The 12,016-nt window shown below is 35.8% G+C and overlaps 2 protein-coding genes across 2 annotated transcripts in view; both read right to left on the bottom strand.

The window, feature by feature from the left end:
* Positions 1-500: 500 nt before the first annotated feature.
* Positions 501-3,416, bottom strand: LOC107716297 (prostate stem cell antigen-like). The gene is made up of 3 exons (XM_016522669.1): positions 3,194-3,416; positions 1,418-1,534; positions 501-1,101 (listed from the first exon to the last, which is right to left on the bottom strand). Exons 1-3 carry the CDS (start codon positions 3,252-3,254, stop codon positions 905-907), a joined length of 375 nt encoding a protein of 124 aa, XP_016378155.1. The 5' UTR covers positions 3,255-3,416; the 3' UTR covers positions 501-904.
* Positions 3,417-4,247: 831 nt separating this feature from the next.
* The window catches only part of LOC107716334 (transforming acidic coiled-coil-containing protein 2-like), a 16,729-nt gene continuing 8,960 nt past the window's right edge, over positions 4,248-12,016 (bottom strand). Inside the window, exons 8-15 of the mRNA XM_016522733.1 lie at positions 11,154-11,288; positions 10,285-10,361; positions 8,648-8,691; positions 7,813-7,821; positions 6,608-6,768; positions 6,210-6,316; positions 5,919-6,039; positions 4,248-5,215 (exon numbers count right to left, since the gene is read on the bottom strand). Coding sequence (XP_016378219.1) covers positions 5,150-5,215; positions 5,919-6,039; positions 6,210-6,316; positions 6,608-6,768; positions 7,813-7,821; positions 8,648-8,691; positions 10,285-10,361; positions 11,154-11,288 — 720 coding nt within the window. The 3' untranslated portion in view covers positions 4,248-5,149. The remainder of the gene's footprint in view (positions 5,216-5,918; positions 6,040-6,209; positions 6,317-6,607; positions 6,769-7,812; positions 7,822-8,647; positions 8,692-10,284; positions 10,362-11,153; positions 11,289-12,016) is intronic.

Raw genomic sequence — 12,016 nt, 5'->3', positions numbered from 1 at the left:
GGTGGGGGGGGGGGGTTTCAGAAAATAAAGGCCTATAATGATTAGATAAGATGTTCTCCAAAATAAGATCTGCAGACTGATCTGGAGAAGTTTGATCATTTTTATCATGCTAGGTAACATTATACTTTTCTCAGTAATTAAAGAAGTGTATGAATAACAAATACGCTCACTCAGTTTCCTGACTGAATCCTATTGAAATAAATAAATAAACACCCACTGAACCATAAGGAAAAAGCAGTGTTTATTTACAGTCAAGCACAAAAGCCAAACAAGCCAGAGAGTGTTATCTTCATGTTCATTTCCATGTAAAGACATGAAAATTAAACTACACATTCATTTACAACATATTTGAGGCTTATCTTAAAACATCTCTTTCTTCATTATACCAAACTCTTTGTTCATTACAACAAAATGGCTTTTAAATAGATATTTCACCAAAAAATATGCTTACATTACAATGAAAATAGATCTTTACCAAGTATAGATAACTTATTTTGTGCTTTAAGAATGACATGAGGGTGAGTAAATGATGACAATAGGAGTTTCATTTTTGTGTGAACTATCACATTAATAGAGTTCATTTAGGTTCATTTGACCTACAGAATAGAAAGGCTTTTGGCTTTTTGAATTCCTAGAAAGTCTGAAACGATAATAAATACATTTGCTTTATGCAGAGTAGAAATGTGACTAAATCTGTGTATGAGAGGTTCTGTATGCGTGTGTGTGTGCTTTATTAACCTAATATGCATTGCATGCACAATCCCATGGCAGTACACTTGCTGACATTTGCAGTGTTGTATTTTATCGGTATGTATGTGAACAATCACAGAGTATACAGAGTTCCGCCAAGTTCCACAATGGTAATGGTCTTTAATAGCCAGGTCAGTTTGTCTAGGGTATAGCATTAGTTTGACAGCAGATGCCAGACGAATAACAGAAGGCCCAGGAGGAAGCTGAAGCCTGGGCTGATTCTGGTGGCATGTCCTGTCACATTGCAGTCATCAGAGTAGCAGCAGTGAACTTTGACCCCTGGAGCTCTGTAGCCCTGGCTGTTAGCCTGGCTGCAGAAGGATTTGTATGAGCACGACTTCATTACGCCACCTAAAATGACAAGAACGGCATGAGAGCGTGATAACATATTAATGTGCCTTGATCCTCATAAGGAAGCTGTAGACCTCCTGCTATTTCTAAGCTGGAGCCAGACAGAGCAGTCTGTCTTCCTTAAACACCAACTTGATCCAGTGCCTCCCCTTAAAGCACACACACATATACGGTCATTAATGATTTCTCTAAAGATTTATCCCTCTGTAATTTATCACCCACATCCAAGGAAATAAAAAAAAATGTTCTTGCCCAGTTTCCTCTCATCCATCCATGCAGGAAGATTAACTATTAACTATGTACCCATTAAACTTACTGCCATGTCCACGGACAACAGCACATGCATCTGAGTAGCTCGGACATGTTTTGGAGCCCTGGCGATTACAGTCTTCATCTGTAGAGCCCATGCAGGTGTAACACTTCAGCACCTCACCTAAATAGAGACAAAGAAGGGCAAAAGTAATTCAACATTAAAATTCCCAACAAAAAAAAATGCCTAAAGTGTAAGTACTGACCCATCAATTTTTATTACTTTTCTTTTTCTTTGTCTTGATTTCCAGTAAAAATGAAACATAATAATGAAGTTACTTGAGAATAAAATCTATTTATTATTAGTAGTGGTAGTATTATCAATAATAATAATAATAATAAATTATTTTGTTTATTATTTTACTATTCCTTTTAAAAGGATCTGCTATATGTGTCTTAGCACTGTTAGCTCACCCGAAAGACATCCTTCTGCTGCATCTGAGTCACTCTCTTTGATAGCTAAACCTTCAGTTCACAGATGATTTTACTGGCAGGCTTTTCAGGCTGTTTGAAATTAGGTAAACTTTTAAAGTATAGCACCAGCATGAAAGTCACATTCTTTTTCAAAGCATTTATCTAAAACGTCATCCTTTCACTCCTAAAATGTATACATTAAGCTGTTACTTCCTGTATGTTGAGTGCGTCTCGGAGTTCCAACACTGATAACAAGAAATGTTTCTTGAGAAGTAAATCAGAAAATTAATTTGAATGATTTCCGGACAATCGTGTGACACTGAAGATGGTAAATATTTAATTTTTCAGAATGTTTGAGACTATAAGTAATGTATAGAACACCCTGTTGAATTTTATACTAATCCATGATGTCACATAAGTCACTAAAGGTATTATTTATTGTCCTTCAAAAACTACACACACACACACACACACATATGAATATTTGAAACAAATCACTGGTTTGGAATTAATGCTGTTGTCTCCTTTATTCCCTACTCCAAAAACCTTCCGACAGAGGTTAAAAATAAAGTTGTTACAAATCATCTGCACAAAACATCCATAACAAGAAAGAACAAGCAATCTCCAGTTTCTCTATGCCTGACCTCAGTTGCCATTTGTCAATTATATCCAGACAGTTCTGTACTATACGACCATACTTGATGTTTACTGGAAATATTTCAGCTGTCATTTGTCAAATATACTTTTCTATAATAAATTAATTTAGTTTGTTGGGAGAGAATTTTTTATAAAAAGAGCAAAAAATATATATAAATAAATTACCTGAGCTCCTGAGTTAATATGCATATGTTAATTATCTGCATATGCATATTAGCTTCAATGTGTAATTTTGGTTTTCTTATTAAAAAAAATATTTTTTTTCTAAACTTAATTAGCACTTGGTTCTCAAATTTCACAGGGATGCTTTCACAGTAATGTTTCGCTGTCTACTTCAGGTAGATATTCCCCTCTCTTTTTTTTGGTCCAATCTAATAAAAATAAAGACTCCAGACCTGCAAACTCTTTTAGCCTTCAATCTGTTTAAGGGATTGAATTGCACCAATTCTTTTCTGTTAGTCCTTTAACACCGTCCTCAAGGCCAACAAGACATTCTCAGTCATAATGAAGCCTCAAAAGAATGAAATTGGAGAAACTAAATTAAACAAAAATTATGAAAATGACACCGAAAAAGCAAAATCACTAGACTGAGAAGTCTTGCCTATAAAGCAAATAAACACTTGTGAGTGAGTGTGGCTCACATGCAGTACTGAGAAGACAGGAGTGAAAAATCTAAAAAAGTTGAAAAAAACAACAACAGAGAAGTACTCACTGTGAGCAGCGAGGAGGAAGAGGCCCAGGCCCAGCAGCATGAAGAAATGGAGCGCTCTCATGTTACAGGTGGTCTGTGGCTGTCAGGTTAGCACAGTGAAAAGCAGGTTGTTTGCTCTTAAAACCTTTGAGCTTAAGTCCTGCTTTCGGAGAGCTAATACCCAACGGCAGTGAGGACACACAGATTACCAGCCTGTCCTCTGAGGCCTGTGCTTGGGTCTTAAGATCTGAATGGATCCTCACCATCTTGACTAATCAGAACGAGGGATCGGTTACTGTGCTCCACCCATACAGTGCTGAATGCTAGCTAGGGGTCTGATACGCCCTACAGATTTCATTCAACTAATGCCTCCATCAGAGACCAAACTCACATGATTTCTCTTTGTGACACAGCAGAACAGTGAACACAACCAATCAAAGTGTTGATGCAAAGGCTGTTTGAATATGTGCATGCGGTAAGAGAAACTAAAACCAAACCTTTACTCCAAATGAATGATTAGATCAGCTTAATAGATCAGCATAATTATGTAACTTCTGTTTTTCTTAGTTATTCTTCCCACATTAACTACTTCCTATTTTTTTGTTATTAAATTCCTACTGTATATGTAATTTAATTTATTTTTCACTTTCAGGGGTAAAATAATAAAATGAAAGCAATTTTATTATATATAATACAATTATATTTTTTCCTTATTTTAAGGACACTTCTTTTTTTTCTTAATTCTACCATCTCATTTTTTTTTTCTTCACTCACTCAGACAGTTTGGTTCTGTGCCAGCATGAAATTGGCACTAATATAGTCTGTCTGGCGTGATTTAAAGACCCATCTGCCGGCTAACTAATGCATCTTTTTATGCACATACGTAGGATCATGTCAGCAAGATTCATTGTTTGTTCATTAACAACATTATTGCTTTCTTCAAATGCCCTAGTGGGAGGCTAAAAGCATCTGCTAAATGAATAAATGTAAATGTGATTGTTATTACATCAATCATCAAGCCTTTACATTTTGCATATTGACTGTGTCTGTGTTTAATGGTCAGATAAACAGAAGCTGTATTGCCATCTTTTATTGCACTTTGTAAGCATGTCCTCTATAGCTGACAGAGCTTCTTTTGTCTAAAACATCAGCTATAACAGGACTGAGACAAAACCATTCAGATTAAATTAGCTCAGAACCACTGACAGTGACAAGTGGGTTCATTTATATATCAAAATAAAATCCAAAAATAAAATCACACATCAGTGTTGCTAGAAGACAACGAAACAAATGAACAACAAGTATCTACAAAGATACACAAGGAAGATGATCAAACTAACAGTATAAAAATCTGCAGTTATGTTCCTTTACTATTTTCAAGTCATTTTCATATTTACAAAACCGTCAAGGCCTACAACATGCATTTTTTTCATGATCATGAATACCACTTTGTGACCACTAAATGATTAATTCATCTGTTTTATATTATATATATTCTCTCTGGTCATTTCTGTTTTCAAGTTAAGAAGAGGGTACCATAGCAATCAGTTTAACAGTCGGCTCCATCAGTGGTTGTCATGGCAACAGCACTCATAACTTCAGACTCATTATAAACACATACTCTCTGCGTGTTAGTGTGTGTGTGTGTGTGTGAGAGAGAGAGAGAGCTATACAGACACTCAAAAAAGTCTCTACTGATGGGGAGTCCTTTCACAAGACCCTCAACGTAGGTAAGGTGGTGTACATTAACACATTGAAAATAATTACAGCCAGAAACTAGTGTGTCCTCACAGTCCTAGGGACAGTTTATGTGAAGACTTCAGTAGTGTGAATTCCTTTTGTTTGGTTAGTTTATTGTTCTGTCCATTAGAAAGAGGAAAAAACAATAATGAACACTTTAATCTTGCCCCTCCATCATGTCCGGTTATTGTTCTAGTGTCCCTTTGTGGTATGGACAGAACTCTGTCGAATGGACGGCTAGCTCTTTCCCATCTTGGCAATCAGTTCATCACAAATTTTGGTCAGTTCCTCGATCTCTTTGTTCTGTAAACAGAATCCAAAAAATCATGTTAACCTCTTAATCTTTTTTTTTTTAAAGACCTCTCTTACAGTATGATCAAAAATACATTCAAATTGTGAAATATTATAATTTTAAAAATCTGATTTCTATACTAATCTATTTTATTTTTCAGCAGCCATTACTCCGCTAATATTTTCAGTGTTGTACTGTTTAATATTTTTGTGGTCTTTTGTAACATTTTAAATGACTATACTGTTGTACTATTGATAAAAAATTAATGCGTTCAGCAACGATGCATTAAATGTATCTAATGTAACAGTAAAGTCAGTACTGGGTAAAAGTATGAATTTTTTATTTAAAATCAAATTAGATGATAGATATTAATTATAATTATAGATTATAATTATGTATTATATTTTACATTATATTTTAAAATAAATTAAAATAGAAAACTATTGTAAAGTTATATTACTATTTGTAATGTACTTTTGATTAAATAAATGCAGCCTTGTTAAGCATAAGAGACTTCTTTCAACAAAAAAATCTTAATTATTTTACAAAAGAAGCATTGCATAAATAACATTATATATTTAAATAAATAAAATATTTGTTTGCTTTGCTATAAAAAAAAATTACTAAATGTTTTAACAACAACAAAATGTACTTTTAGGCTTGCAAGATCAGACTTTAACCGATGAGCATGTGGATTTGTGAGTGTGAGCAAACCTTTTGTTCCAGTGTGCGCTCCAGTGAGTCCACCTTCATCTGTTCTTTCCTCAGACTGGCCTGATACGCTGCCTGCTCCTGCTTGGCTTTGCCTCTCACCTGAGCGATTTCAGCATTCGCCCTGTGGGTGCCACATGGTCAGAGTCATGCCATCATTTCATATTTCTAAGGACTCTCGCACAGTGTAAGTCAAACCCTTAATTAGACGAACAGTTGTTGTTCCAGGCAAAAGAAATCACGTACAAAGCAAAACATATTAAAAACATATGCATGTGAAAGATCTGTACTTACTTATCCAGTTTCTCCTCAGCATGGATCTTCAAGGCCTGGTAGCGCTGCTCCTCCTTACGGACACGAGACAGGTATTCCTGTGCACATTTCTTCAGCACATCCTCATTCTGAAGGAAAAAAGAGGTATTGGAGTAAATGACTGCCAATGATGACCCCTTCTGCTTAAGCACAAGCTATTAGATAATGTTAACCAACAGCCTAATAGTTATTGTTGTAAGCTTGCATTCGTTTGGCTTCATTTTTGCATGTAACATCCACAATCAATAACAATCAAGTCCTGACCTTCATTTTTCTCATTGAATATTCTATTTAGCTCAGAATTACATCAAATTACACAGCTGCAAATGGAAATTCACAATGATTTTAACCTTTATCAATCTCAGTTTAAAGTGACTTACCTTGCGGAAGCCTTCCAAAACATCTTTCATCTTTTCATAGCGACGGAACATGTCAGCGAGAGATTTCTCCACGGAGTTGAGATCAGCCAAAGCCTGGTCTTTCTCCAGGATCAACTGCTGGATAGTGTGATGAGACAGAGTCTTCTCCCTCTTTTCACCCTCTGAGACAAACACACAAAAACATAAACGCATTAAGTTCATTTTACACTAGAAATACAATACACAACACAATCAAATATATGTGCAAGTTTGCTTTTGGATGCAGCAGAGGTTGATGTTAGGCTCCTCTGGGTACTTCAGATATGAAATTATACTCTACACCATGCCTACATCGTTGATAATGACAAATGAAAATGCAGTTTGACGCTGCATCTCTGTGATGCATGCAGACAACACACACACACACACACACACACACTCAAAGATGGACAAACCACGGAGACATGGAGAGAGATGAGAAGACCTTTGAAAGACTTACTCGGCACTTCTTAATTCGTTTTTAGGGAAACATATTAAAAAAGATTTACAGTTACAAATTTCATTAAATTGTAGCAAGTCTGCTAAATGGATCATTTTAATGAACTGTTTAAAAAAAATGATTCACTGATTCAACTGAATCATCACTCAGTTGTGTGGAACTCCCTTCCCAACCTTTAAATAAATACTATCAATCTATCATGCTTTCTAATCAATTATATAGGTTTTATTCTAGTTCTATTACTTTAGCTTCAATGTACACTACCGGTTAAAAGTTTGGAGTATGATTTTTTTTAAAGAAACTAATACTTTTATTCAGCAAGGATCTATTAAATTGACAAAATATTCCTATTTCAAATAAATTCTGTCCTTTTGAAACAATCTTGGAAAAAAATGTATCATGGTTATTAAGCTTTTTTAAAAGTGATAAAAAGAAATGTTACTGTTGTAGTTACTTTTTTCTAGCTTGATTGCACTTAATTGTATTTAGGCAACTTCACATTATGATGAACTTGTAGGAAAGCTACAGTATCAAAGTAGTTTCCTAAACACTGATGAGCTGATGTTTGAGAAAAGGTCTTCAAAAAGACCAACAGAGCAAAACCAGATGATACTACAATGAGAGATACCGTATCAGGTTATAGTAAGAGAAAACTCTCCCTGTCTGTCACTATCAGATGTGGTGGATGCAACACAAATAAAGAAAATAAAGAATTGCTGTTACTTACCAGGCATGCCTGAGTGATTTATCAAATATTTATGGGGGACGGAGGGAGCAAAACAGAAAAAAGGGACCGCATTAAGTCAAGCCAGCAGGGTGGGACATGTGAGAGAGAAAAGCGTGTCAGAAACATAGACGAATTTTGAAATTAATGAAAGTGTCCTAGAATAAAATTAAGTAGGTGGTGAGAGCCAGAAAAGTGGCCAAGAAAATGAACCATGGAAAAAGAAATGATAAGCAAAGATACAAAATAAAGTGAAAATGAAATGACCGATACAGCTGGGAAGCAGAATATCAAGGATGGCATTTTATCATGAAGAATATAAAAAGGGAATGAAAAAAGGTTGTTTCTTTGCACAAAGAGAGAAAATGTCAAGGTTAGACCAGACACTCAATATCGCAATCTGAAAATGTAAGAAAGCACACAGCCTAGAGTGTTTACATGGACGTAAATACTGGACAGGCAAAGAAATTAGATTAATCTGTCAGTGGGTGAAGCCTGGTAAGGGACATGTTTTGAGCAGAAACATGTTTGTGTTTTCTGAAGTCAAGTGGATTATACAGGCCAGGGAGACATGAAGGCTTGTGCTTGTAACTGACCGGTGTTTGGGTCCAGAGGCACGAAAGATTTGTCTGCAAATTAAATGAGAAAGTAACAAAACCTTATTGCATATGTGTGTTGGTGTGGCGTGACTGGGTAAGGGATGTGCCTGTTCATTTATAGCAGTGTAGCAGAAGAAAAGCCCAGATAAATAGAACCAAAAGTGCCTGACAGTGTTCACAGAACACAAATTAAATATCCCCAGGAGAAGATGAAATCATATTTAGTAATCAAGACTCACCAATCATCTCTGCAATAGTCTTCTCATACTCCATAACTATCTTCCTGCAAAGAATAAGCAAAAATCAAGTTAATATTCAAATAAGGTGCATATACACTACACGTTCTGATCAAAACAGATCTTTTTAAGCATACTGTTTTCCATTTAGCTTTAAATAAATAAAACAGGCTGTGTGACTTTGAGGAATATGTAATTTAACATGCAGATGCAAGGAACTTTTCAAAAACAAGTTTATTTATGCATATACTGTATATCTGCAGTGTAAAAAAAAAAGACAAAAAATAAGACTGATGTACACTACCGTTGAAGAATTTAATAGTCTTATTGAGCAAGGAAGCAGTAAAATTATCAAAAGCAACAGTAAAGACTTTTACATCAAAATCTTGGAAAAAATGTATCACATTCTCCTCAAATATATTAATCAGTACAACTGTTTTCAACAATATTAATAATAAGAAATGTTTCTTGAGCACCAAATCAGCATATTAGAGCGATTTCTGAAGGACACTGCATGTAACACTAAAGACTGGAGAAATGACTGCTGAAAATGCAGCTTTGCCATCATAGAAATAAATTACATTTAAAAATTGTAATATTTGATAATAAACTGTTGTACTATACTCTTAATCAACTAAATGCAGTCTGTTGAACATAAGAGACTTTCAAAAACAGTTAAAAAAAATCTTCCCAACCCCAAACTTTTGAATGGCAGTGTAGAAGCCTCATGTCCTAGTGTCAGGAAACTGGCATTTGTTATGTCATGTGTTTGACTACAAGAGTTCAGCTGGCAGAAAGACTTGCTTGGAGAAAAGCAGGTTGCCGGCACAGTAAGCGGATGGATTAGCTATGTCTTCCTTAGCCTCTTAGGCCTTCCTTATCCTAAGCCCAATCAGGCTAATGAACTAAGCCCCATTCTTATCCACACTAACAAGGCCTAGTCCACCTGGCTGTAATCCTCAACCCTTCCCGATTACCTTGTTCACTTTACCCCTTGAATAGAAAAGGACAGCTTTAAAACATGTTCTGGTTCAATCAACTGTCTTCAGCATTAGACAATGCTGCATCTTTTATTAAAAGTGCAGTGAGGTGACAAAATACTTAAAAAATGCTGAACATGAGCTATTTAATAAAACTGTCACCTGATTTGAACCTTTAGTTAGGAGATCGTAAAGCAGAAACTAATATAAAACATGTTAAAATGGCATTTAATTGTGTGACAACTAAGATGGGTGAAAACAAAGCTAAATTATCTTTCGTTTATTCCCTCCCTTTCCCTGCCCCCAACTTTGGCACATCTGACATGCTAAGGCCCTCTTTAATTGGCTTTCTGCTTACGCTCAACTTCAAAAAAACATAGGAAAGAGATAAACAGATTGAGAGGTGCACTGAGGTTGATGCATGAAGCTGTAAGCAGAGCCTTGTATGGTTTAATGCACAGGGATTTGTCAGTTGTGTCATATAAGCTAAGGAACATATGTAGTGAATGAACGTTTCTGATCATTTTATTGATTTGAAGTTTATAGAGAAGACATGAAGTCATGGGAGAAGTGTGGAGAAATGGGGTCGGCAAAAGACGCAAGCTTCACTCGTCATAGCTCACAAGGGCACAGGAATCTCTGCCCTTTGAGAACACCCACCTCATCTCCTCCACCTCCCGTCTACTCTCTTCGTATTTTCTCTTCCACTCCATGGCTTCTTTCTCTTTCACAACAATCTGAAATAAGAGCATTACTTCACACACTTTACACCCTTGAAATTGATAAACCAGTGTCATTCTGGGTTAACGCAAACCTGGGTTGTCCTTTGCCATGGTTCACACTGTAAAAATCCTTAGTTAATATAATTATTTGCATATTTATGAGGTTAATAAACAATGATCTGAGAAGTTCGGCAGATGATGAGCATGAAACCTTTTTCAAATAATCAGCGGAAATGCAACCACATAAATCGGCTGTGATGGTCTGAAATGGAAGTAGTGACAGATCTTTTCTTGTGACGTACATATGAGCAAAACAGATTATCAAAAAAAAAAACATAGGGCATAGACTTGGTTCTATCCATCGGTTGTTGATTGTATTTTGAGATGTGGGCGTTGCACTCAATAATGAGTGTGAGCTTGCAGTCAATCGTAAGAAAGCAAGGGGTTTAAGCAGACCAAATCATTGGAGAAGTCTCTTGTTTCACTAGAAAACTGAATTATGAGAAATTGAGTAATTTCATTTCATGTCGACTTTAAATCTTCTGAAATACAGAAGAAAAATAATAATTTCTCATCACTCCAGTTAATCAACCCTCAGACGCTGAAACTAAACACAGCATGGGAAAGTTTCTATGACTGTCCAGAGCTTGTGAAAGTTTTTAACTTAGCTTTAACCATTTTATTTAGATTTATTGTATAAAATTTACAGATTTAATTCAAGGTAAACTGTCATAAAATGCAAAATGACGAGACTAAGATACAGTCTTTTTATTGTGGTGTGGCAACATGCAATGGATGAGTACGTACCTCTTCTCGGGCGATGGCAAGAGAGTGGTCCATGTCACGTGGCAGATGAGGGCTTTCCCCCTCAATATATCCTGATCGTAAATAGAAGGAGCTCTTCGAAACCCCGCTGTCCCCCGGTGAGGCCATTTCTCTTTGCTGCAGAAGAGAGAGTTGTGGAGAAACCATTAAAAAGCTGTGAGTTTATTTCTGTAAAACAATATTTACATCACATATCTTGGAGGGAGGCAGCACATCATCTACAGGTTCTACTGAGCAAAGCCATAATGCCATGGAGAGCAGGCTCTTAGTTTGGGTTCAAAAGCCTCCAGCAGTTTGCGACTGGCCCGCTGCATACAGCTGGAATGCTATGATTGACAATCTTCAATGTGAGATGGATGTGAAAGCTGTTTGTCATGAAAGGTTTGCGGCTGTGACCGGATCAGAGAGGGAATGCTGTGTCAGATGAGGACTGCAGGAGTACAAGTTGATCCTTATGTTAGTTTTCAGAGATCAGATAATGTGCAAAGTTGGTGATCTTATATTTTCATTTAAAAGTCGATGATCCATTTTGCATGGGGAAAAAAATACAATATCCTAAAATATCCTTAAAAAAAAACTATCTGGGTAGTTAATGCAACCAGTTACAACAAAGACAAAAGACTGTAAAAGACGATTATAAGCACCCTATTTGTATATGTCCTACAGGAAAAGACAGACATGTTTTGTGAATATCTGCTTCAAAGGCACAAACAAAAGCACAAATGTACTGTCATTAAATGTACTGTAATTTAATAACTTACTTCTGAATCTTAAAACTGATTTTTTAAAATAAATATTATATATATATATATATATATATATATATACACAGTATATATATATAT

This window comes from Sinocyclocheilus rhinocerous, unplaced genomic scaffold, assembly GCF_001515625.1.
Source record: "Sinocyclocheilus rhinocerous isolate Xijiao unplaced genomic scaffold, SAMN03320098_v1.1 scaffold869, whole genome shotgun sequence".
Classification (NCBI taxonomy): domain Eukaryota; kingdom Metazoa; phylum Chordata; class Actinopteri; order Cypriniformes; family Cyprinidae; genus Sinocyclocheilus; species Sinocyclocheilus rhinocerous.
This window is presented reverse-complemented; position numbering and strand designations above follow the sequence as displayed.